The sequence below is a fragment of the Saccopteryx bilineata genome, chromosome 5 (assembly GCF_036850765.1).
Source record: "Saccopteryx bilineata isolate mSacBil1 chromosome 5, mSacBil1_pri_phased_curated, whole genome shotgun sequence".
Classification (NCBI taxonomy): Eukaryota; Metazoa; Chordata; class Mammalia; order Chiroptera; family Emballonuridae; genus Saccopteryx; species Saccopteryx bilineata.
This window is the reverse complement of record NC_089494.1, coordinates 248,266,712-248,294,090: the sequence shown is the minus strand read 5'-3', so window position 1 is coordinate 248,294,090 and position 27,379 is coordinate 248,266,712. Positions and strand designations below refer to the sequence as shown.

At 39.2% G+C, this 27,379-nt stretch overlaps 1 protein-coding gene across 6 annotated transcripts in view; it reads left to right on the top strand.

The window, feature by feature from the left end:
• The window catches only part of RBPJ (recombination signal binding protein for immunoglobulin kappa J region), a 219,135-nt gene that overhangs the window by 171,092 nt on the left and 20,664 nt on the right, over positions 1-27,379 (top strand). For all 6 annotated transcript variants that reach the window (XM_066233923.1, XM_066233920.1, XM_066233919.1 and 3 more), the window contains 3 exons: positions 7,354-7,392; positions 17,778-17,873; positions 24,940-25,105. In XM_066233923.1, the coding sequence (XP_066090020.1) occupies positions 7,354-7,392; positions 17,778-17,873; positions 24,940-25,105 (301 nt within the window). The remainder of the gene's footprint in view (positions 1-7,353; positions 7,393-17,777; positions 17,874-24,939; positions 25,106-27,379) is intronic.

The window sequence follows — 27,379 nt, the reverse complement described above, 5'->3', positions numbered from 1 at the left end:
GAAAGAATAAATAACTTACATTATTTCCGTTTTATTTATATTTAAGTCTGAATGATGTTTTATTTTTAAAAAATGACCAGATTCCCTCTGTTACATCCGTCTAAGACTCACTTGACGCCTGTCTCAGTCACGTGATACATTTATCTGTCCCACCCTAAAGGCCGGTCCGTGAAAATAATTTCTGACATTAAACGGGTCCGTGGCTTTAAAAAGGTTGGGGACCACTGCATTAGGGCATAGATTTGTATCTCTTTTGTTCACTGATGAATATCAAGTACCTATATCCATTTGTGTGCGAGGTAATGAATCTGAAGACAAGGACAGAATGTTACATGCAACCCTTTCTAATAGGCCTCTTGTATTTTTATTTTATTTTTTAAAATTTATTATTTTTATTTTAATTTTTTGACAGAGACAGTCAGAGAGAGGGACAGATAGGGACAGACAGACAGGAAGGGAGAGAGATGAGAAGCATCAGTTCTTCGTTGCAGCTTCTTAGTTCAGTGATTGCTTTCTCATATGTGCCTTGACTGGGGGGCTCCAGCAGAGTGAGTGACCCTTTTGTTCACCACCAACCTTGGGCTCAAGCCAGCGACTTGTCAGATCCCATGCTCAAGCCAGCAATCCTGTGCTCAAGCTGGTAAGCCTGTGCTCAAGCCAGCGACCTTGGGGTTTCAAACCTGGGTCCTCTGCATCCCAGTCCAATGCCCTATTCACTGTGCCACCATCTGGTCAGGCTGGTCTCTTATATTTTTTGTGATCAGATGACTAAACAGCTTCCTAGTACCATTTGTTTTGTTTTTCATTTTCTATGTTTTCACAGAATATAGTAACAATATGTATCACCTAATTGTTTCGTTCTATTGGTGGAATGATCAGGTATTGCTTGCTCCTTGAGGGTATAAATCAGGTTTCCTAAATTTTCCCCAAATAAGTCCTGTTTGAGTTTACTACCTTAAATCATGGTTAAAAAAACTCAGGTTTTTTTTTAACTGTATACAATTTATATACTGTTTACAGCATATAAACTTACAGTAAAGTTTAGTTTAATTATAAGTTTGGGTTGTTCATGCTTTCTTTTTTTTTTTTTAAGTGAGAGGAGGAGAGATAGACTCCCACATGCAACCTGCAAATCCCATCTGGGGCCCATGCTCCAATCAACTGTGCTATCCTCATTGCCTGAGGCCGATGCTCAGACCGTCTGAGCTATCCCCTGTGTCCAGGCCGTTCCTCAGCCAGTCGAGCCACTAGCTGTAGAAGGGGGAGAGAAGCAGATGGTCACTTCTCCTGTGTGCCCTGACAAGGAATCAAACCCTGGATATCCGCACGCCGGGCTGACACTCTATCCACTGGGAAAACTGGCCAGAGCTCTTCCTATTTTTTTTCTGGAAATACTGTTTCTTGCCTTAATTTATTTTAATAACACTTTTTCGTTAAACAGAAAATTTGTGAAATATAGAAAAATAGAGGAAATTACTTTTAGTTTTACAATCCAAGGGCAAAAGTTTCCCGCATGAGTTGAGGTTGCTTTTCCAACCAGCTCTAGGTATTTACAATAGAAATTCTAATGTTGTTATGGGTTTATTTATTTTGGGGGGGAGGGAGCAGTACAATGACTAAATTGTTCTATATATTTTTTTAAATTAATTTTAATGGGGTGACATTGATAAATCAGGATACATATGTTCAGAGAAAACATCTCTACATTATTTTGACATTTGCTTATGCTGCATTCCCATCACCCAAAGTCCAGTTTGTTCTATATTTAAAAAAATTTTTCTTGTCTCCCTCTACCCCTTTTTTGACTTAGTTTTCTCATGTGAAACACCTGTTAACAAGAAAAGGTGTTAAGATGGTGACATTCTGATAACTTTTATCATGTTTGTTTTCAGTATGTTTGTGGTCATATACTTCCTTAACAGATTGAGTAAATATAGAAGGAAATGTATCTGTTATGGGAGAAAACAATATTGAATCTCCATGGTGAACAAAAAGAAAGTATATTATACGTGCGATGTTTATGCAGGTTTTTAGTTTGAAATTCTAATGGGTTGGAGTATATGTCAGAACCTCAGTACTGTTTACAGGTAGGAAGTACTATGTTTAATGATTAATGAAAACTTTTTAAAAAAATTCCCACACTTTCACATATATGAAAATAGACTTAATTACATAATTAATCTTTTACACAGCTCTTCTTGATTTGAATAAAAGATCATTGTTATTTTAGAAGGGGAAAGCTAGTGAAGTTAAAGTAAAATGAATTTGCTATCTTGAAATTATACATACAACAATATATTTTTAATAATGAAAATTTTTCTGAGCCATTTTGTTTTATGAACATTACTAGGTAATGATGGCATATAGAATTTTGTGTTTAGGCCCTGGCCGGTTGGTTCAGTGGATAGAACATCAGCCTAGCATGCAGACATCCTGGGTTTGATCCTCGATTAGGACACACATGTGAAGCGACCATCTGCGTCTCTTCCCCTACTTCTCCTCCTTCTCTCTCTCCTCCTCTCTCGGCAGCCAGTGGCTCAATTGGTTGAAGCATTGGCTCTGGGTAGGGGCATGGCTTGGTTGGTCCAAGCCTTAGTCTTAGGTGCTAAAAATAGCTCAGCTGATTCAAGCATTGGACCTAGACTGGGGTTGCTGGGTGGATTCCAGGCTGGGTGCATGTGGGAGTCTGTCTATCTCTCCTCCTCTAGCTTTAAAAGAAGAAGAAGAAGAAGAAGAAGAAGAAAAATATATATATATGTGTGTGTGTGTGTGTGTGTGTATGTATGTATGTATGTGTGTGTGTATATATATATATATTTGTGTTTCGTATGCCAGTCCCAGCCTGAGGGAAAAGTGCAGAACAGAACAAGAAGAAATGGACATGGATATATATTCAACATTATGTAAGCTGTTGCTTGTTAGTAAAAAGAAAAAAGAGAGAGGCCAGAATTATAACTTTATTCCTTTAAATATGTAGCAAGATTGATTATTACTTTTTTTTTTTTTTTCCTGAAGCTGGAAACGGGGAGAGACAGTCAGACAGACTCCCGCATGCGCCCGACCGGGATCCACTTGGCACGCCCACCAGGGGCGACGCTCTGCCGTGACCAGAGCCACTCTAGCGCCTGGGGCAGAGGCCAAGGAGCCATCCCCAGCTCCCAGGCCATCTTTGCTCCATTGGAGCCTCGGCTGTGGGAGGGGAAGAGAGAGACAGAGAGGAAGGGGGGGGGGTGGAGAAGCAAATGGGCGCTTCTCCTATGTGCCCTGGCTGGGAATCGAACCTGGGTCCCCCGCATGCCAGGCCGACGCTCTACCGCTGAGCCAACCAGCCAGGGCCTGATTATTACATTTAATAAAAACTACATTTTATTACTATACATAAAATTTCAGAAACTTGTTTTTACAAATGAGGTTACAACAGCCTATACTATCAAAAAGATAAATTGGATAACAATAATTCTTTGTTACAGTGAGGAATTAACTCAGTACTTCATGAAATTAAAGGTGTCTTTAGGGTACTTAAGGTTTAGTTTGTTCCTTTTCCTGTTTTCCAATGTTAAATGCCATACACCTATTGTGAAAAGAATCTTAACATAGAATAGTCTAAACTTGGTTGGTGTACCTTATTTCTTGTTCAGTTTTCAACACACATTATGTCAAGGGAGGATTTTCTTAATTCAGTGTTTTATTTTTATTTTTTAATTAAAGTTTTTCTATTACAGTTTACATGCAATATTAGTTTCAAGTATACAGTGGTGAGACAGTCATGTACTTGGCAAAGTTGTCCCCTGATAATTCCAGTACGTAACTAGCACCATGCACAGTTATTACAATAGTACTGACTATATCCACTGTGCTGTACCTTACATCCCGATGAAATGGACACTTGTTTTTAAAATAAATTTCATTTCAAACAAAGATAAAGAATGTGTGCCTGCCTGTTTCACCATTCCCTATTGCAAGAGGAAGAGATGGAATTTAATCTTTAAATTATAATCAGTCTCTGAGTAAATGACAGCTATTTTTATTTATACTGAAGTGATTATTTCATTTGCACAATATAAATACTACATTATGAATTTTCTTAAGTCACTCTTGTTGTGTGTTTTTGTTTTTTTTTTGTTTTTTTACAGAGATAGGGAGTGAGTCAGAGGGATAGACAAGGACAGACAGACAGGAATGGAGAGAGATGAAAAGCATCAATCATTAGTTTTCCATTGCACATTGCAACACCTTAGTTGTTCATTGATTGCTTTCTCATATGTGCCTTGACCGTGGGCCTTCAGCAGACTAAGTAACCCCTTGCTGGAGCCAGTGACCTTGGTTGGGTTCAAGCTGGTGGGCTTTTGCTCAAACCAGATGAGCCTGCGCTCAAGCTCGCGACCTCGGGGTCTCGAACCTGGGTCCTCTGCATCCCAGTCTGACGCTCTATCCACTGCGCCACCGCCTGGTCAGGCAAGTCACTCTTGTTTAAAGATTATATTCTTTCTGCAGTAGATAGTTTGCAAAGTTTGTGTGTGATTATATAAAGAAGAGTGTGGAGAACGGATCTTGATAAGTGCAGGGTGCAGAGTACCTTGGTATAACTTGACAGCCTTTAATATGTAGACCTATGGGTTTTATTAAATAACTAGAATTTAGTATTATTGTGACCTTTAGAATTGTGCATTGTGCACCTACTAAATGCTTTCATGAATTTTCTTAGAAAACCCATTTTCTTACTCTTCCTCCATTCCAATGGATAGAGCAATCATTAGTTTTAATGAGATAAATAAGCATGTGATAGAATGTACATTAAAAAGAGGATTGAGATGCACACAACAGTTATTAGAGATGCTTTTTTATATACTGAAGAAGCACTTTAATCTTATTAATGTTTACAAGATTCCTGGCCTGAGAATGATATGAGATGGGATGGCGCATCATTTGGGCAAACAATTGAGTGTTCTGGTTCGTATTTTCCATGGGGGCAATAGTGACCCTGTACAACAGTGGTAGTCAACCTGGTCCCTACGGCCCACTAGTGGGCGTTCCAGCTTTCATGGTGGGCAGTAGCAGAGCAACCAAAGTATAAATAAAAAGACAGATTTAACTATAGTAAGTTGTTTTATAAAGATTTCTTCTGCCAAACTTAGCGAAAATTCGACATAAAGTACTTAGTAAGTAATTATTATATGCTTTCACTTGCTCTAACTCTGCTTTATAAATTTTATAAAGTAAAGTGACTTCCCTACTTTATAAATCACCATTACTGTGGAACCAGTGGGCGGTTAGAAAATTTTACTACTAACAGAGATACAAAAGTGGGCGGTAGGTATAAAAAGGTTGGCTTCGTACAAGCATGCTGTAATTGTTGACTTCATGTAATGGGCATTCCAAAGAAGACCATAGTTAACACTGAGTTATTAATCTAACTTTGAAAGCCTTTCAGAGCAGCAGGAAAATTTACATTTGAATTCTGAGTGTAATAAACTAGTCGTGTATGTTAGATCCCAAACGGTACTTGATTGTTGGAGTATTAGTAGCTAGTATGAAGGGTGGTGGCATCATTGAAGCTTTATCTCATTTGTTAACACACTCTCTCTCTCTCTCTCTCTCTCTCTCTCTCTCGCTCGCTAAAATTTTAGCATTTTAAGCCCTTAGGTATATTCTGGCCATACTCCACTTTGCTTCTCTTTATAGTCAACTCTGCTTTTAAAATATACATGCAAAGAAGTGTTCTAAAATAATAAAAAAAGATTTCCCCTATTGTACGTGCCCTGACCAGGGATCAAACCAAACCCATTACCTTGGTGTGTGAGGACAACACTTTATCCACTAATACACCTGGTCAGGGCAAAGAAGTGTTTTAAACTTCTTGGGTTTTGTAAAATACTTAAAATCTAACCTGGAGAGGCAGTTTTATTTTAATCATATGTTATAATCAAATCAGTTTCAAAGGTTCAAAAAATCTTTCCTATGAAGAAAGATTCAGGATTAGAATTTTGCCTTTGATTCCATAACTACAGTTCATGGATTAGCCAGCAGTTCAGTGTTTTAAAACCTGTGGTCTTTAGCAGCTTTACTTATGTTACTACTAAAACACAGATTTTTTTTTTTTAAAACTGAATATACTATTGGATAAAATCAAAGAAAATAAGTAATTCTTACAGAAATGTGGATTATTTGCTCTTTGGTTTTTTTGGTTTTTTTAGGAGGGGGTGCTACTTCAGTTCAAACCACTTTTCAATATTTCGGGGCTAATGAAAATACCAAAATATTCAAAGTTACAGACACCCATTGTTTATAAATTATGAGTTCATAGGCAGTGCTGTAGAGCATTAAATTGCTTAACAAAATGAAGTACATGGGATTCTAAGAATTTTATCATCAAAGTTAATAATTCTATGGAACATCACAAATATAAGGAAATCTTAAGTCAAATATTGCATTTCAGGCACTATTATTATATGTGGGGAGGTTTTTTTGTTTCTTTTTTGGTATTTGTTTTAGTATATTAGCACATTTAATTCCATCAGCAGTTCTCAGGGTGGTGCAGTGACTGCCTTTCTTGCAGAGATGGAGGCTGAGGTCTAGAGTCCAGTGACTTTGGGGGCTATACAGCAAGGACATGCCAAATCCTGGATTTGAACTCAGCCAGGCTTACCCAGGCCTCTCTCCTAAACCCCATGCTGCATTCCAATTCCAGCCTAAATTGTGGTTTCTTGTTTTGTTTATGCTTTTATCTTTGACCCTCTGCCAACCAGTTGAAATGCTGCTGTTTAGGCCATTTAGCCTATTTCTTTATGAAGGGTTGTTTACTATAAGCTAGTTAAGCACTCAACATGTAGGCTTGAATCTCAATTCTGCCTGTCGTTTATTTACTTTGTGACATTGGTCAAGTTGCTTTCTACATATTTAAAATAGGCCAGTATGTACCGTGCAGCACTATTGTATAATGATTAAAGGGGATAATGTATAAAAAATGTACAGCTTAGTGTCCGCCACAATAAACACTTGTGAGCTCTGCACCACATCTTGGGCTGTGAGCGTTTTTCTGGGGGCTGGATTGTAGGAGACACAGGGCTTTTTGGTTAGTGGGTTTTTTGCAGGAAATCTCTGAAGGGTACCTAAAACCCTCAGCTAACCAGTGTGCTCTGTGCTCAGACTAGATGTGTAAGCCTCCTAGAGTGGGTGGTTTTGTTTAGGAACCGTTTTTGTCTTGTGCTGTTTCTGAGCAGGGGTGTTCACTAAAGGATTTCTCTTTACACTGGTCACTGGCTTGAACTTTGTTATAAAGGAGATTTAAAGGTTCCTAAAAAGCTTATTATGGAGTATGTCATTATTTAATTTTCTTTTCTTATTTTTTTCCAGAAAATTTGGTGAGAGACCTCCACCTAAACGACTCACTAGGTAAGCGTTTGGTTGCTCTGCCTTTTGCCCAGACATTTCCTAAGTGTTAGATCCTGTCACCTTCATAGCAGTCAGTGGTTGTAAGATAAAAAGTAAGACACCCACTTCCACAGTTTCAATCGTAAAGTTAATGCTAAGCCTTCATTGTTAGTATCTTTCAAGAAAATTATAGGCATATAGAAACATATGCCTGTCTTTTTTGTTTTTAAAGTTCGACACACACTTGACCATTGTGCTGTACATCTTCGACCTCGTTCTCTACATTATCTTCACACTCCTTTTATTTAACTTTCACAGAAGTGGCTGCTTGGGTCATGTCCACATGATCGCTATTATTTAAAAGCTGTTGCGCTCACAGAATGATGGGGACATGCCAGAAGGAGTCAGGGAGCCAGCTTGAAGAGGCTTTTTTTAGCCGAATCATGGGCACTTTGATCATCAAAATAAATGATAGTAATGGGTTAAAATCCATATTGTAAAATGACAGTTTAAAAAGTCTACACTGAGTTAAAAAATGATTCAGTAAACGGAGCAGAGGAGGTAGCTTTCCTTTACAGAAGAAATTCACCTGGCAGACGTGGAAGGAGTGATGGAACTAGGTAATCACACTTTGGCAACCACTACAACGATAATTGTTTCAGGCAAAAATTGTCAATGAATTCTTAAACTATCGGTTTAAAATGTGATGAGACATTTTAAACAAAATACATACATAGCCACTAAATGTGTCCTCACAGAGTATGCGTTAATTATAAAGTGTAAATAGTAACACGTCATTGAAGAGACCTGGCAGACACCACCGTAACCAAGTGATCTAACTTGACACTACCACTGAGGGACAAATAAACATGACGTGCATGCTGAGAAGGGACACAACATTACTGACACAACATTACTTTTGTACTGTTCTTGCCAAAAATGTGTAAGGTAAATAAATATAAGCATAAGGAAACAGACAAATACAAATGAGGGGCTTTCTGGAAAATAAATGGCACTTACTCTTCAAAATTTTCAAGATCATGAGAAACAAAAACTAAGGAATACCAGATTAAAGATGACCAACAAGACATGACAGCTGAATTCAACTACATCCTGGATCAGGAAGGAAGGATTTCTTTTGATCTAAAGCTACAGTCAGCAACATTTTCTGTAATGGGCCAGATAACAAACATGTTAAGTTTTTTGAGCCACACTTGAGTCTGTTGTGACTTCTCAACTCTATTCTTATATCCCCCAATTAGCCGCAGAAAACATGTAAATGAATAACACTTCTGTGCCAGCTCAACTTAATTTAGAAAAACTAGTGGCTGTCCTGATGTGGCCTGAGGACAGGAGTTTCTCAGCAGTGGTTGTCCTGCCCCTCCCCCTCCCACAAAGGCCATTAGTGGGACAGTGGCAACGTGTAAATAAAACCTGTAGATACAAATATTGTATCAGTGATAACTGCATCGTGATTGTATAAGAGAATGTCTTTGTTTTAGGAAATAAAACACTAAAGTGTTTGGGGTAAAGTGATTTTATGTCAGCAGTATGCTCTTAAATGGAGTAAAAACATAGAGTACAAGTAGGGTAAAATGGTAACATTTGGGAATCTGGGGACTAGGAATTCTTTGTACTACTTTTGCAACTTTTCTGTAAGTGTAAAATACTTCAATTCAAAGAAATAACCTTTTAAAAAAGGCATTCCATAAATATTCCAGGTAAAGTGGGCAGGGAAGATATAACTGGTCTCACAGGTCATGTAAATATATTTTCAGTTACTTATTTTGTATGTCCTAAAGAAATCCTAAGTGGAATTGCTTGATTCACAGGTATAGGCAGTTTAAAATTTTTATTTTATTACCAGCAGCAGTAGGTTGGAGGGACTCCTAACAATAAAATATATTTTGCTGAATAAATCAGTTACTTGAATGGATACTTCTGTAGTAAAAATAGCTGTCAATTTAATGGTAATAAATATGAGGAAAAAATTCCTTTTCTTAAACATATACAATAATAGAGTTAGCTCCCATCTACTTTATCATGATTTTCCACTTACCCTTTAAGCAAATTTCCCTGTTTGGAAAATTTTAGTAGCTTTTAGGACTTCTGCTTCTGGCCAAGATGGAGTAACAGGGACTGGAATTACTCTCCGGCCTGAAACAACTAAAAACCTGGACTAAATATTGAAACAGCGGTTTTCAAGATATTGGACGGCAGGCAAGAAAGGACAGTGATCCTTGAGAGATAGGAGACAAATGAGGTGAGCCCCATGATTGCTCCAGCGTAGTGCCTGGAGAGAGTTTTCAGGACTTGATGTAGGGAGAGGAGTCCATGGGGCCTAGTGAGCACCTTGAGCCGAGGAGACGAGCTGGGGGTCCGGGGAGGCCGAGGTGGCGAGAGGGTCCAGGGCGGAGGACGGGAGAGCTGCGGCTTCCCTCCGTCTCAGCCGAGTACTGATCGCACAGGTGCGAGGCTCTACCCAAGGTCCAGGGAGGCCGAGGTGGCGAGAGGGTCCAGGGCGGAGGACGGGAGAGCTGCGGCTTCCTCTGTCTCAGCTGAGCGCTGATCACACATGTGCGAGGGCTCTACCCAAGGTTCGGGGAACACTTCCCGAAAGAATTAGAGGAGAGACTTCCTGAAGCTCGCTCGGCACTAGGGATTGTGCCTGTCCCAGCAGCCAGTGTGGAAGAACCGTGCACCTGGCGGGGCATCAGCTACTCGGAAGGGCTTTGCTTCAGTAGTGGTGCAAGATCGGGCCTAGGCAGCGTGCTGCCCGGGGTCCACCGAACAGCTTACAAGCAAGAGGGAGAGGAACAAACTCTCCGGGTAACTTGGCTGTGTACCAGAACAAAGAATATTTATGAGAGAGGTGAATAAACATCCAGCACTTAAAAAGGTAAATTTATTGAGTCTTAATATTCAATTAGAAACATACTAGTCACACAAAGAAGCAGGGAAATGTGATCCATAATGAGAAAAATCAGTCAAAATCAACCCAGAAATGACACAGAAGATAGAATTAGACAAAGACATTAAAACAGTTATATTTGTCTTCTATATATTCAAGGTGCTTAGATCAGGAGTTTACAGAATTTTTCTTTAAAGGTTCAGGTGGTGAGTGGTTTAGTTTTTGTGGCCCATACTCAACACCTGTAGCATAAAAGGAGCATAGATAATAAACAATCCAATGGATGTGTCTGTCTACTGGAGAACAACTTTATTTCTAAAGCAGGCAATAGATCAGATTTGGCCTGTGGGCTTTAATTGCACATCCCTGAGCTCGAGGAGAAATGGAATAAGTTAACTAGAACATGGAAGATAAAGGAAAGATCCAAATCAGGTTTTTAGAGATGAAAACTATAGTTCTAAAGATGAAAAGTACACTTTATGGAATTAACTGCAGATGTGCACTGCTCATGAAGAGATTAGTGAATTTGAACACAGCGGTAGAAACTACCAAATGAAAAAAGTCTGAACAGAAAAGATCTTTAGTGAGCTGCGGTCTATGTTCAAGTGGACTAATGTACAGGTAATGAGTCACTGAAAGGGGAAGGGTATAACTAAAAGAATGTGTGAAGAAATAATGGCTGCAGTTTTTCTAAATTTGATCATCTGTAATACCACAGTTTCGAGACATTCATTGAGCCCTAACAAACTAATGACACAGAAAAATCAAATTGCTTAAAGACAGTGATAAAATGTTAAAAGCAACAGAGATAAAAGGTAAATTATGTACAGCGGAACAAAGATAAAGATGACAGATTATTCACCTGAAACCTTGCTCAGTAGAAAGAGGATAGTAGAGCAAGAGCTTTTAAGGATCCAAGGGGGAAAATATAGCAACCTAGGGTTCTCTACCTAGCACAGGCAAAATTAACATCTTTTTAGTCATAAAAACTGAAAAAGAATGAATCACCAACAGGCATGAGCTGCAAGAAATGTTCAACAGCTCCTTTAAGCAGAACAACCACACTAAATAGAAATCTGTTTCTGTACAAATTACTACCATCAAAAATGAGGAAGGTGACATCACTGCAGATTCTACAGATATTTAAGGATAACAAGCAAATGTTATGAATAATTTTCTCCCAGTAACTTCAACTTTTGAAGAAATATACAAATTCCTTGAAACCAGCAAACTATTAAAGCTTATTCAGAAAGAAACTGATAACTTGAATAACCCCATAGCTGAAGAAATGACATTTGTAATTATGTATCTTTCCACAGAGAAGACTACAGACTCTGGTGTTTTCACTGTTGAAGTCTACCAGACATTTAAGAAATAAATCATGCCAGTTCTATATATACCCATCCCGAAAATTGGAGAGCAGGACATACTTCGTAATTCATTCTGTGAGGACAGCATTGCCATGTTACTAAAAACAGACAAAGACAAAAAAATAAAAACCAAACTATAGACCAATATTCCTTATGAACACAGAAGGGGAAAGTCTTCACAAATTTTCAAAATGAATCCAAAAATATGTAGAAGCGACGATATATTATGACCCAAGTGAGAATTATCTCAGAAATGGAAATAACTTAGTATGATTCAATATATTAACAGAACAAAAAATAGAAGATCATATGATCATCTCAAGGGATTTTGTAAAAACTTAAACGATGTTCATTCTTGATGAAAATTCTGGTCAAACTAGGAATAGATGGGAATTTCCTTATTTTGATAGAGTTAGCTGTGAAAACGGCATTTAACACCGTGCTTCGTTGTGAAGGACTGAGTTTTCCCACAAGGTCAGGGACAATGCACGGCTCTCGCTCTCACCACTTCCTTCAGCAGTGTATTTGAGGGTCTGAAGAGTGCAGTGAGGCCAGAAAAATAAACAAGAGGCATTCAGATTGGAAAGAAGTGAAACTATTTGCAAACATCATGATTGTCTATATAAGAATCTGTGGAATATTCAGAAAAAGCTACTAGAACTAGTGAATGATTTTAGCAAGATTATAGGATATCCATGAATAACCTTACAAAATATGCAAAAAATTAATTGTATTTTTATACTAGTCATGAAGAGTGGGGAATTGAAATTAAAAAACAATACCATTTACAATAGCATCAAAAATATGTAATTCTTGGGGGGAAAATCTGACACTGATGGGCAAAGCTATATACTGAAAAGTGTGAAACATTGCTGAGAACTTGAAGTCCTAATAAATATTCTTCAGGCAGAAGATTCAATATTGTTTAAAGGCCATTTCTTCCCCAAATCATCTATGGATTCAACATATTTCCACCTCAGAGGGCTTTTGTAGCAATTTCTAAAGTTTATATGCAAATACCAGTGACCTGGAAGAGCCAAAACCTTGAAAAAGAGTGGCAAGAACTTAGACTACCTGATTTATAAACCTAACATAAAACTAGCAATCAGTGGTGGTATGATGTAAAGACAGCCACATAGGCCACTGTGACAGAGCAGTGGTCAGAAATACTGTCATTTTGCATTCGTAATAAACACCTTGAGATCTGAAATCATTTGTCGTGATCATAATTGTGAACTTCCAATACAGGCAGCTAGCATGGTAACCAGTGCCCAGATGTAATAAGCTCTGTAAATCTTTTCATGGGAAGGTGGACAAGTGTTTATTTCACTTGGTGTGCTTGCAGAATGCGTGCCTTGCAAGTTGGGTGATAAGCCTGATCATTTACCTCCAGGTTCTTTTCAAATTTGCTTTCAAACTTCAGTGAAAGTACCCCATTCTTTCTCCCGGGCCCTTCTAAGAAAACAACAGTTGGTAAAGATTACTGACCCTTGGTATTTGTAAGTTGGTGGAGGCTGACTTACTTAAAATTTTTTTCACTATTTGAGGTATTCCTGTATTTTTACAGGTGAGAAAACTCAGGTTTAGTAAGTGACAAGAATTAAGATTCAGACCCCTGTCTTCTTTTCCCCAAAGCTATGCTTGTAACCATGGCAAAATAACTGGTATTATACTCTTGTCCTTGAGAGCCAGACTGTCTAAGTTTGAATCCAGGGTCTTCAGTATCTTCTTGAGAAAGTTATTTAACCTCCCCCTAATTTCTAAAATGTGCCCAATAGTGTGTCTTAAAGACTCTGTAGTTTGTTTGGGAAGACAAGAAAAAAAGCCATGAAATCTGGCAAACATAGCAAGTAATTGCTAAAAGATACAGTGGAGACTGTTGATTTAAATAGATTCAGTGTGGTGAAATCTTGCTGCTGCTTTTCAAGTATATTACAGCTTTCCAGGTTTTGTGCCAGGGACTGGACATCTGTTGCCAGTTTAGTCAAGGTAATGGCCTTCTCCTAGGTTTACTTTTGTCTCTGAATTCTGTAGTTGGTCATCTGGCTCAACAACACCTCTGACCCCTTATCATCGGTATCCCCTCCAGGCTGCACCTTTTGTCCAGGACCCAGCAGGTTCGAGGATATGTTCTCTGAGTGGGAACCGGCACCGTCATTTATGGATCCCAACATTAGCTGGCCCTTTGCTACTGACATTCATTCATTTTACTTCCCATAGTCAGTTTCTTCGTTTCTTAGAGGGCATTTCCAAATATACAGCTCACAAAAATTAGGGGATATTTGAAAATGAATATGAAGTGATAAAGCATTTGGATTTTTATTATTATTATTAAACAAGAACATCAGAAAAGCAAAAAACAAATAAAGTTGTTCAATTATGCAGATGAAATGGAAAACTAACTTTTATTTCATTGGTGAAAATGTACTACACAAAAGGCCAAAAGTACCTGATTATCTGCACGTTCCCTGGTTCCCTAATTTTTGTGAGCAGTGTAGACATCACAATGGCTATTAGCTGGCATTTGTTAGACCTCTTACAAGTGTCTTTAAGACCTCTACAGTATCTTACCTTTTGATTGTTCCCAATTTCCTTCCATAGCATCTAAGAAATAGTCTCAGTTCTTTCCTCTTACCAGTTGTTTCCCATTCATTTTACACATTTTGTTCTCGACTCTCCTGTCACTACATTTTCAATCTGGGAGATTTCATTCACTGCCATGGCTTCATTTGCCAACTATATAGCAGTGAATCCCACTTTTTGCAGCCCAGACCCCTCTTTGGAACTACAGATGGTTTTTCCAACAACCTATTGAATACTCTCAGCATGGGGCCTGGGGCGCTTTCAGCGATGACATCTGTTAAATAGAACCTGTTACTGTATACCCACTTCTGCCAAAACAAAAGATACAGTCAGTTGTTAAGTCTTTGCCATCTCCCGCACTACATTTTATTGCCTCTGTCTTATTCAAGTTTGTTTTGTCTTTCTGTTCTCTAATCCTTTCTCTAGTCTACAACTAGAATTAACTAACTAAAAAGGAAAAAGAAAATTTTTAAACCTCTAGATCTCTTACTGCCTTTTGTGTAGATTGACAATCCAAGTTCTACTCATGGTATTTTTCTATAATGAGGTAAAGATAAAGTTAAATGATTTTTTTCTCAGTCATCAAAGAAATGGATTTTTTTTTAATTTTTAGTTTTTCTCTAAGTGTTTTAAATTTTTTAACTGCTCCCATTTTGATTCTCATCTGTCAGAATGATATTTGAATTATCTTACAGTTTACAAATGTCAGACTTTCAGGGATGTGATGGCCTTTTACAGTTTGCCCTTTGCCCAGCTTGTCCACTTTGCTCACTGCCATGCTTTAGTTTAGATTCTTGAAAAGAATTTGAGATTCTGATTCCTTATTGCCACTTACTAATTGCAAGACATTGTGCAAGACATTCAGAATAGTATTAACAGTACTTACCTTTTTGGATTTTTGTGGATTAGATTAGTGGTCCCCAACCTATTTTGGGCCACGGACCGGTTTAATGTCAGAAAATATTTTCACAGACCGGCCTTTAGGGTGGGACGGATAAATGTATCACGTGACTGAGACAAGCATCAAGAGTGAGTCTTAGACGAATGTAACAGAAGGAATCTGGTAATTTTTTAAAAATAAAACATTATTCAGACTTAAATATAAATAAAACGGAAATAATGTAAGTTATTTATTCTTTCTCTGCAGACTGGTACCAAATGGCCCATGGACCAGTACTGGTCCGGGGTTTGGGGACCACTGGATTAGATGAGATAATGCATTTAAAGTGCTTAGTTCAGGCTACATAGTAAACATTCAAGAAATGTTAGCTGCTGTTTTGTTGTTTTGGCTGCCTTACTCCTCAGTTTGGATATCTCGGTGTGCCGAAATGTGCAAGGTCGATCATGACTTTGTCCATACTGCTTCCAGACCCTGGAATGCCTTATCCATTGTGTCTACTCCTGTTACTTCAGAGTTGACCTCTTCTAAGAAGTTGTTCCTAGCATGTAGTCCTTTGTCACCCCTCCTTCCTTTCCATAGACATTTCCTTATCCATACTTCTGTTCATACCTCTGTTTGCATCATGTATTTCATTACAGTTTGTTTTCTAAACTGTTGACTTATTGAACTTTTAAGCCCCTTTAAGGGATAGAGATTAATTCTCAATATATTGGATCCTCTTGTTACCTGCCCTGCCTTGCAGCTAACAGGTTCCCAGTCAGTAAACATAAATACTGTCTTTTCTAGATAATTTTATTTAATCCCCTCAACCACTTTGTGTTAGGTCAGCATTATCATCTGTTATTATCAGATATGAAACTGAGGCTGATGAGGTTAAACGATTTGCCCCAGGCTACTTAGTTTCCTAAGCACTACAAGTCAGAATTCCCCACCTTTAATAACATACTACTAGTGTGGAGCTATCTTCATGCATTTTTCTTTTACTTATAAGTAAAACAGCAGCCCTGGCCGGCTGGTTGGCTCAGTGGTAGAGCATCGGCCTGGCGTGTGGAAGTCCTGAGTTCAATTTCTAATTAGGGCACACAGGAGAAGCCACCATCTGCTTCTCCACCCCTCCTCTTCCCCTTCTCTCTTCTACCTCCCCCCCCTTTTCCTCCCACAGCCATGGCTCCAATGGTTTGAGCAAGTTGGCCCTGGGCGCTGAGGACTTTCTATGTCCTTGCCTCAGGCCACTATTGCTGAGCAACAGAGCAGTGGCATGAGATGGGCAGAGCATCACCCTGTATGGGGCTTGCCAGGTGGATCCTAGTTAGGGCACATGTAAGAATCTGTCTCTCTGCCTTCCTGTCTCAATTTAAAAAATTAAATTTAATAAAATATATATATATATACACACATACATATATAACAGCATTTAACTTACTGAAAGTGTTTCTTTCTTTCTTTTTTTATTTTTATTTTTATTTTTCTGAAGCTGGAAATGGGGAGAGACAGTCAGACAGACTCCCGCATGCGCCCGACTGGGATCCACCCGGCACGCCCACCAGGGGGCGACGCTCTGCCCACCAGGGGGCGATGCTCTGCCCCTCCGGGGCGTCGCTCTGTTGCGACCAGAGCCACTCTTGTGCCTGGGGCAGAGGCCAAGGAGCCATCCCCAGCGCCCGGGCCATCTGTGCTCTGATGGAGCCTCGCTGCGGGAGGGGAAGAGAGACAGAGAGGAAGGAGAGGGGGAGGGGTGGAGAAGCAGATGGGCGCTTCTCCTGTGTGCCCTGGCTGGGAATCGAACCCGGGACTTCTGCACGCCAGGCCGACGCTCTACCACTGAGCCAACTGGCTGAAAGGGTTTCTTAATGATTGTCTTTGAAATAACTTTGCTTTAATTTCATAATGTGTGAAACATCTCCAGAATTGGGATTCTGATGATTCAGAATTGTAAAAGTTTGATCTGTGAAGACCTTGTGTTCTTTGCATTCTAGTATTGCTTAGCAAAGTAATTTGGTGAATAAATATATTTAACACATAGAACTTTTTGTATAACTTATGCGTAATAGATAAGTAGTTGGAGTACCTTGTACTTGAATGGATTAACATTTTTTTCCTCAAAAATTTAATTCAGTAATTGTGTTTGTATATTAATGATAGCCCTTTCTCAGTTCTTATGTAAGGGTTGTTATTTTAAGAATATGTAGTAATAAATTCGGATTACCCAGTGATTAGTTATGGCTTTGTGTTCAGTGAAAAACACTTTCTAATAGCTGGGAAAGAGGGGCTGGTGGTGGTGGGGAAGTAGATCCTTGAATACAAGTATTGCATGTCATTAATTTCATAAAGTTTAAAGCCAAATTAACAATGTACATTATGATTCTAGAAGTTGTAATGGTGGTTTAATTCAGTTACATCATAATTCCAAGAATGAGGGACAGTGTCTTTTACAGAACATAGCACAGAGTTAAAGATGTGCACTATTTATTGCCCCATTGTAAAATAGTCTTTAAATTTAGTTAAGGGGTTCGTTTTGCCTTACTGTTTTCATGTTTAGATTTGCTTGTTTAAAAATACTCATAAGAAATTTTCTCATTATAAAGCATAATAATACTCTAAATCTCACCCCTGTAATAGTAATGTTTATGTTTTATTTTAGGGAAGCTATGAGGAATTATTTAAAAGAGCGAGGGGATCAAACAGTACTTATTCTTCATGCAAAAGTTGCACAGAAGTCATATGGAAATGAAAAAAGGTAAAATTATTATTTTTCTGATAGATAGTTCATTGTAGCTGTCACATGAATTTGCAAATGAGATGTTAATATGCAAGTAAGAGGATAGTTTCTCTTGGGTTATTTGCAAGTACAAAACGAAAAATAGGGGACTTGTCTCTATTGAAGGAGAAACAAAATGAATTGTGGCAGATTTAGTAAAGATCATCTGACTGAATCCCTGATACCACAAAATGTAATAATCGATCATTTTTCTTTTGGGCAGAATGATGTTCTGTGATATATTAGCTCATTCAAAACATAGATTTCCTTTTGGTGGAAAATGTAGTTTTATAAACAAATGTGACCCAAAGTACCATTTTAAAAAGGAAAAGTCTACACAAACCCATGAATCAAACTGTGGAGTGATTGTAAAGAAAAGAAGCTCGCAGGCCTTTCCTCTTTGGCCCTGTACCTGTTTAGGTTAAGAAAAAAGCCCTGGCCAGCTGGCTCAGTGGTAGAGCATCAGCCCAGCGTGTGGAAGTCCCAGGTTTGATTCCCAGCCAGGCCACACTGGAAAAACCCATCTACTTCTCCATTCTTCCCCCTCTCCTTTCTCTCTGTCTCTTCCCCTCCTGCAGCCAAGACTCCATTGGAGCAAAAGTTGGCCTGGGCGCTAGAATGGCTCTAGTTGCAAAGGAGCAACACCCCCAAATGGGCACAGCATCGCCCCCTGGTGGACATGCCAGGTGGATACCGGTCGGGCGCATGTGGGAGTCTGTTTGCCTTCTTGCTTCTCACTTCAGAAAAATACAAAAAAAGAAAAAAAAAAGAAAGAAAAGAAAAAACAGCGCCTGACCAGTGGTAGCACTGTGGATAGAGTGTTGACCTGGGACACTGAGGTCCCAGGTTTGAAACCCCTAGGCCAGCAGCTTGAGCCCGAGGTTGCAGCCTTGAGCCCAGAGATCGCTAGCTTGAAGCCTTGTTAATGGCTGAAGCAAGGGGTCATTGGCTCAGCTGGAGCCCCCACCCCACTCCTGTCTCATCAAGATATATATGAGAAGTAATCAGTGAACATCTAAAGTGCCACAGCTGCAAGTTGATGCTTCTCATCTCTCCCTGTCTCTCTCAGAAAAAGAAAAGAAAACCCAGCAAAGCCACTCAAAAAATTACATCTAGGCCCTGGCCGGTTGGCTCAGCGGTAGAGCGTCGGCCTGGCGTGCGGGGGATCTGGGTTCGATTCCCGGCCAGGGCACACAGGAGAAGCGCCCATTTGCTTCTCCACCCCCCCCACTCCTTCCTCTCTGTCTCTCTCTTCCCCTCCCACAGCCATGGCTCCATTGGAGCAAAGATGGTCCGGGCGCTGGGGATGGCTCCTTGGCCTCTGCCCCAGGCGCTAGAGTGGCTCTGGTCGCGGCAGAGCATCGCCCCCTGGTGGGCAGAGCGTCGCCCCTGGTGGGCGTGCCGGGTGGATCCCGGTCGGGCGCATGCGGGAGTCTGTCTGACTCTCTCTCCCCGTTTCCAGCTTCAGAAAAATGCAAAAAAAAAATTACATCTAAGTCAGAGAACACAATTACAAATATATATAAAATTATTATATATATATATATATATATATATATATATATATATATGAATATGAAGCTATAGTGGCTTATCAAGTTAAAATCGGTGGTTTCAGTATTTTTACTCTGGTTGCCTTTATTTCCAATATCTTTCCAGCAGTATTTGGGCCAGGCCTGTCCAGTCAGAGCAAACACCAGTCAAAGGAAAGGTCAAAGAACCTAAGCTTCTAGCCTCCAAAGAGCGAAGAAAAATTGATGAAAACTAGAGTAACTCTTTCCTGTAGTTTGACGTATTTGTATTAAAGTTTCTAGACTGGACATATATTAGTTTATAAGAAAGGTGGAAACCTGTTAAAAATTACGTCATTTAAAAACAAAGGAAGTGTTAGGAGTAAGGGATTATTCGTGCAGCCCAGCCTCCTGACTGACCCACAGGGCTTCTTCCCGGAAGAGGTCAGGTCCCTGATTCAGGAGCGGAGTGTGCGGAGGAGGAGTGTGCGGAGGAAAGCGGAAGGCGCTTCTCTCCTGCTGATGCAGACCTAGGCTTTCTGAAAGGCTGCTAAGGCACCAGCGGGACGGAACCTGGGGCCATGACCACCGTCTTCTCAGCACTTGAAATAACTCCAGTGAACGATGCTAGAAATATTTGGCCAAAAAATTTATCCTCAAATGATAAGCTCTTGATACTAACTTATGTGCCTGATAACAAAATTTGTTTGCTTAGCATATTTGGTATCCCATTTACCGGTATGTTAGTGGGCAGGTTGCAAAGTAAACATTTAAAAGATTATTTTGTCTAGAGGAAATTTTCCGTTAAAGAAATGGCAATGCATATGACATGAACATTCCTTGAACTTTGTCAAGGGAGGTACTTCAGCCGCAGTGAAGGTGAGGGGATGCTGTTGAGACAGCAGTCAAGCCATTTGGACGACTAGACTGTGATTTTGAATCGTGCTGAGAATGTGTGTTTATCGGGATGACTGGTGTTCAGACAGTTTCTGGGGTTTTTGTTTTAGTTTTGTTTTGCTTTTGAATTGAATAATCACCAAAAGGTATTGATACTGCAGAGGTAGTCAGATAGTGTAAATGATCTTGGATTTCATTTAATCTGACTTATTTTATATATTGGGCTGAATAAAAAGGCTTCTTTGAATCTGTAAGGTATTTTTCAGATCTCATCTGAGGATTTGAGGGGAAAGTTGTTGAATTGTTCTCTGAAAATAAAGACTGATTGAACTAGGAAATGAGTGAAATCATAAATGGGTGCATATCGCCACCAAGTGGCAGAAAAAAAGCATTGTTTGTTATATAGTTTCTTACAGCTACAGGGAAAGATGAAGTAAAGGCATGTTGTTCATAGGCTGTCCTGTGACAGCTGCTAAGCCCGGTAAGCTGGCCTCTGGATGGGCAGACTTTCCACTCACTGGAGTGTTTGATACATATTAACAACCTTTTCAAATTTTAAAAATCATCCATTTAAAATACACCTCAGTATAAAGGTGTATTTTAATTTTTATTCTTTATTAGGGTGTCTTTATTTTTTCTTATCTCCACTCCTTTAATTTCCTTTCTTTTATCTGTATTCTTCCCTTTTTTTTGTACATATACATATCTTCTATTATTATTATATTGCTGTTGAAGTCTGTGGAATTGAACATTTGATTCATTAGTTATTCTTGGGGGAGGGTAGCATTATTAGGATGTTTAAATTTTTTTTTTTTTAGTGACTCATCACATTATAGACGATTTAGATTATATTGGATTAGCTGCTTTCTTGCATCACAACTTTCTTGAATAATTGTAGTGTTGATTTAAAAAAACAAGGCTAGCTCAGAGGCAGTTTGAAGAGTGTATCTTTTGTTTATTACATGATTGATAAAGCACTCTTGGTAACGAACCTTGGTCAGTGTTTTGAGTGATAAAGAATTTCTTTCCTCCTGTCTAATTTTATGCCCGGCTACTCTCATGCCATTTTATCATAGTACTTTTGAGAGAACCAGTACTTTCTCAGTCTTTTATAGTTTTTGCCTCCTTTATATTTCCCAGATGTGAAATAAAAGTCCTTTTTATGAAAACTTGTTGAGATTTGACTACTATATTTGGTACACTACACTAAAGCACAGCTCTTTGAATTTTATAGCTGGTGTACCAATTTACTAAGTCTGAATATTAGTGTTTAATAAAATACTATCAGGAGACAAGTTTCCAGAATTGATGTCTTCTCCTCCTGGGAGTATGTCAGCCAGGTAGTTGAGCCTGTGCCATGGTAAGCATCGGGTACCTTGGAGCATGAGAGGCCAGAAAGATCCCAGGTGTAGATCTGAGTCATGCCAGCTCCAGAAGTAGCCCAGCTATTTCAGGAATCCCTCCAAACGTGGAGTGACCTGCAGCTGGGCCCACTGCCTCAGCTGTGGCCTTTACGTCCAGGCCACAGTGAGAGTGTACGGGCGTAAAAGCTGCTCTGATGGTGATAAACGTGAGAAGATTCCAGGGGGTTCCCTCCGTCCTCAGCTTGACCCCGATGGGCCTGCTTGGGCTAGTTCCCCATCTCCTCTGGCTTCCTCGCTGCTCTCTCCTCCTGTCCTCTGGCCACCTGGTCCGTGTGTTGTTTCCCCACGTCCACTGCAGCCCTTCCCTCTGCTGCCCTGCTCCTCCCTCAGACACCCACGGCTGCTGGCCGGGGCTCAGCGTCCTCATTCTGCAGAGGCTTCCGGAGCCACTGGGTCTGCGGCATCTAAGTAACCCCTCCCTGCTTTACCTTTTTCCTCTTATGCTTATCACCAGCTCGCAGACTGTATTCATTATTTTACTGTTATTTTTTTAAAACTGTCTTTTCTATTAGAATGTAAGTTGCATCAGGACATGGATTTTTGTCCTTTTTTTTTTTAACTACTGAAGTTCCAGCGCCTGGTACAGACTAGAGATATAATAAATAATTTGGTGAATTAATATTATTATTAAATAAACCCAGTTCACGTCTTAAAAAATTATATGTAGATTACTTCTGAAGTAGTCTTTAAAAGTTGGACAGAAGTGGGTGCCATCATGTATTTTGATTCGGTTCAGTCAGTATTGTCGTGAGCGTTCAGAGGGAGCAACCAGCTGTCCCGCCCTCTAAGGCCCGGCACCAGCTCTGGTTTGGGGGTGCACACACATGCCCATGCACAGGGGTTTTTGTTTGTTTTGTTGGTTTTAAGTGACAGACAGGAAGGAAGGAAGGGAGATGAGAAGCATCAATTCATAGCTGAGGCACCTTAGTTATTCATTGATTGCTTCTCATACGTGCCTTGACTGGGGCCTCCAGCTGAGCCAGGGACCCCTTGCTCAAGCCAGTGACCATGGGGTCATGTCTGTGACCCCACACCCAAGCCAGTGATCCTGGGCTTAAGCCGGCGACTTTGTAGTTTAGAACCTGGGTCTCCAGCGCCCCAGGTAAACGCTTTATTCAGTGTGCCACCACTTGGCCAGGCAATCCTTTTAAGTCTAAATAGTTTTGGCTTGCAAAGTGGCAAAAAGCATAAATTAGTGGCCAAGTTTTAAAATTAGAAATTACATAAAAATTTAGATTCAGACATCTACTGAACAATTGAAGGATGTCACCAACACTAAGTGCACATACCTGTGTTCAGTGATGTGAGGGGGTGTGTACCACATTTGTGCCATTCCCTATTGTTTTATCACCAGAGTCTCACACCAGTGGCTAATTATCGTTGTATAAGGTCTGCCGGAAAGTTGTGTCCATTTTTGGAATAAAACAAAATACAAATTTTTCTTACCGTCAATAAACTTTATTAAATAATATAATTGCCATTATTATTAATGATTTCTTGCCAGCGTGAGGGCAATTTGTATATCCCATTTTTGAAAAATGTTTTATCTTTTGATGCGAAAAATTGAACCAGTGTTTGTTTGATATATTCTTCATTTTTGAATTTTTTGCCCTTCAAAAAATTTTGTAAGGACAAAAACAAGTGATAGTCGGAGGGTGCTAAGTCCAGGGAATATGGTGGATGCGACAGACATGCTTCTGTAGCATTTCTTCCTTGTTGAAATTCGTAAAAATTACAGTGGTGTAAATGAACTTTATCAGTAGCCTTGGGTACACTATGGCTTCACACATAAGACTAACGTGAATCAACTTTGTTTTAGTTAATTTGCTACATCAGTATGTATACATTAAGTGATAAAAATAGAGAGGCACACATGTGCCAAGTAAACGTGCTTACCTGTCGAAACTTGTTGTGATAGAAATGGACAGAACTTTCCGGTAGACCTTATATTTAAGCTCTTGTTTTTCCTAGTAGGATTAAAAATATTTAGAAAATTTGTCCTATACTCATAACTAGACAAAAAGTGGGAATTACCATGAGGGCTGTGTTTCAAGAAAGAAGGGAGGAAACTTTCTTTTCTGGGTAATTAAAGGAAATTTCTACTTATTCATTGCATACCTGGCTCACCCATGTATATTACTTGGCTACTTATGAGGAGGTATTTGAGGGTTCAGGCCCCTTGATGAGACATGGCATGTATGTTTTAAAGCAGGCATCCCCAAACTGCGGCCCCCTGAGGCCATTTATCTGGCCCCCTGCCTTACTTCTGGAAGGGGCACTTCTTTCATTGGTGGTCAGTGAGAGGAGCACTGTATGTGGCGGCCCTCCAACGGTCTGAGGAACAGTGAACTGGCCCCCTGTGTAAAAAGTTTGGGGACCCCTGTTTTAAAGCATGTACAAGTCAGTCTATGTAATTGAACAAAAGCAAATTATAACCTACATAAGAACTGGATTGATGGTCTGAACTATGTAAAATATGGGGCTTTAGCTAGGCTTTGAAATAAGTATTTTTTAGTTGCAAAAGAGAAGATTATAAGGAAGTTATTTTAGGTGGGAAGAACTTGTGAGGGCAGGCTTTTGGCCACTAGTAGACAAGGCTATCGGTAGCCTATAAGTTGAAAGGGTACAGTGTGTTATTTTTTCAGTCATCCACATGAACCAGCTGTTGAGGGTGTAAGATATATAAAGCATAGTAATTCAGGGAGCATCCATACTGCTTTCAATTCTACCTAGTTTTATTACTATTTTGAAAGTTTCTACTTTGGGCAGTTCTCTAATTCTGTTTTCTAGGTTAATTATGAAATAAAGTTAAGTAAAATAGCCATAGCAATGATGTCATTAATTAACACTGCATCACTTTGAGGAGACCTTTTGTAGGAGTTGCACATTCTGTGGTGTTATGTCGTGTTTTATAATATGTTAGGAGCACATTGGACTTGTTGAATTCCAATAGTTCAGAACTCAGAGCTCTTGAAAATTTAAAGAGCGGGTCCTTGCTCTGAAAGAGTTTGTATCTAGTCTAACTGAATGCATAGTTTCAGTGCAGATGAGCCTTACCTGAACAAATGTAGTCTTGATTTCTGTGCCATCAACATGATTCTTTGCATTCTAAAAGCTTCAGTAGGAGCTTAGTACAATTCAACAGGATTTTATATTCTTATGTTCCAGACAGGGAAATGCTTTTGTGAATCTCATTGTATTGTTTTGTTCCAGGTTTTTTTGCCCACCTCCTTGTGTGTATCTTATGGGCAGTGGATGGAAGAAAAAAAAAGAACAAATGGAGCGGGATGGTTGTTCTGAACAAGAGTCCCAGCCATGTGCGTTTATTGGAATAGGAAATAGTGACCAGGAAATGCAGCAGCTGAACTTGGAAGGAAAGGTAAGTTCAGGCCCTGCTGATCCCATAGATGGCACCATGCTACCAGAATGTAGTTGCCTTATTTCTGTTTTTGTGGTAGTGATTTTTTTCCCCCGTGGCTATCAGTAGCAGTTTTTTGAGTACATAAATCAGAACGAGAAATAAACTCAAAGAGCTGTGGTCCAGTTGTGAGTCACAGAGCTGAGCTGTTGACATCTCCTGGTGGCACACAGTGAGCTTCCTCAGCTTGCTGGCCGTTTTTGCAGGCTGGGAATCAGAGTCCCATGATCCCTCATCTGACAGGTGTGATGCTCAAACGATGATAAACAGAGTTCAATGGTATTTCACTCTGATCTCTTCATCTTAGTCTCATGCTAGAAGCAGGATGGCATAGATAAGTTCTTAGAAGTGTTTACCTGGGTAATAAAACCTCATAAATGTTTTTTACCTAACCTGTGAGGAGTAGAGCTGTGCTGCCACAATTAGCTGTACTCAAACTTTTAGGGGTTTTCTTTGATTAATTTTCTAGGGAATGAAATTTATGAGTTAGTTTTACTTACTGTATTTTATAGAAAGCAGTTGTTCCAATCTGTACCTTGGTATCCAAGAATAGTTTTCTATTGACTTAGCATTTAATATTTGTTTTCCTTTTATATTAAAATGTGAAAAATAGTTCTGATCTCAGTGATAACATAATGTCTTAAAATAGTGCATAGAAAGCTATTTTTCCATCCAGTGTATCTTTATTGACTGTCTTCCTGTTTGCTGTGTTGTCATTGACACTAGGGCTGGGATTAGAGGGCAGCATTGAGGGTGGTGAGCTAAGCGATTTGTACTTATAAATTCAAGTGTAGTCATTTTGTAGGTAATAAGCAACAAGAAGCCTTAATATCAACCTTTTTCAAGTTTGAGTATTTTTATGTCATTTGTATTTTTATCAATAAGATTTGCCAACCATGTATTTTAAATTACATTTACAATAAAACTTACTATAATAAAGATTGTTTCATCTTAAAAGAAAACAGAGCAGTATAAAGTATTTCTAAACAATGACTCTTGAGCCAAAGTGAAGGATATGTTTAAGTGGTGGGTTGATCTCTAATAGTCCTCAGCCCTGTCTCACCTATTTTCCTCTTTTGAGAAAGTCTCCGAGTTCTAGTGTGCAAGCTATATCTTAACATTTGGCACTATGAATGATGAACTAGATTAATTAGATAGCTATCAAGGAGCCAGGGATTCGCATGACCAGTGTATTTAACTAAATTATTGCTCATTTTAAGCAAATGGAGCTTTCAGCAGTTCGAAGGGAAGTAGTGTCAAACAGACAGCATCCACACTTGCCTTTCCTGGCATCACAGCTTAGGGCATCTTGCTTCAACCTCTACCATTACATCCTTTCTCTAAGCCCTAGAAATTCACAGAAAAGGGAAAGAACACCTGAGGCTCAAACATTAATAGTATGTAAAAGACCTACTAATAGGGTATAACAGTGCCTATAAGCCAAAAGCGCATGTGAATATTTAGTTTGAATGAACAATGCTGTTAGAGAAGTCTATATAAAGTGAGTCAGCAGAAGGCATTTCAGGCTTGGGGCATATGGGCATAGAACATGGTACGCTGGGGCCCAGGTGGCAAAGCTAGCCTGGGCAGTGGGGTGCTGAGCTGCAGAAAGAGCCGCCTTTCTCCTGCCTGTCTCAATTAACCTCCATTCATTTAAGGTAACACTGTTTTCTTTCAACAGTCAAGTCATTGAATGGTACAATTCGTCATTATTGAAAAAGAAGGAATATTTTACATTATTGGGTATTTGTGTTTATTTTATAGTCATTACAACAAAGCTCTAGTATACATGGCTCTTATTTCTATAAAAGTCTTGACATTTGACCATATTTTGGATCTGACATTTCATTTAATGATGTTACTGATTTGTTAAATATTCATTGCCTCAATTTCACATTGTGCAGAGTTAGAGCTAGGTAAGCTATACAACATGTAAATTACCTAATTAGCATACTTGTGTTTTTCTTTTCTTTAATTTTAAAAATTACATTCCCTCTACCACTCTTGCTAGCTTGTTTTGTTTCTGTAATTCAGATTTTATCATTTAAATATTTCTATAGTACTTTTGCAGCATTAGATCAGGTATTTCTTTTCATTTTAGAACAGATGTCTAAGTTGTTTTTTTTTTTTTTTTTTAATAAATTTTTATTAATGGTAATGGGATGACATTAATAAATCAAGGTACATATATTCAAAGAAAACATGTCTAGGTTATTTTGTCATCAAATTATGTTG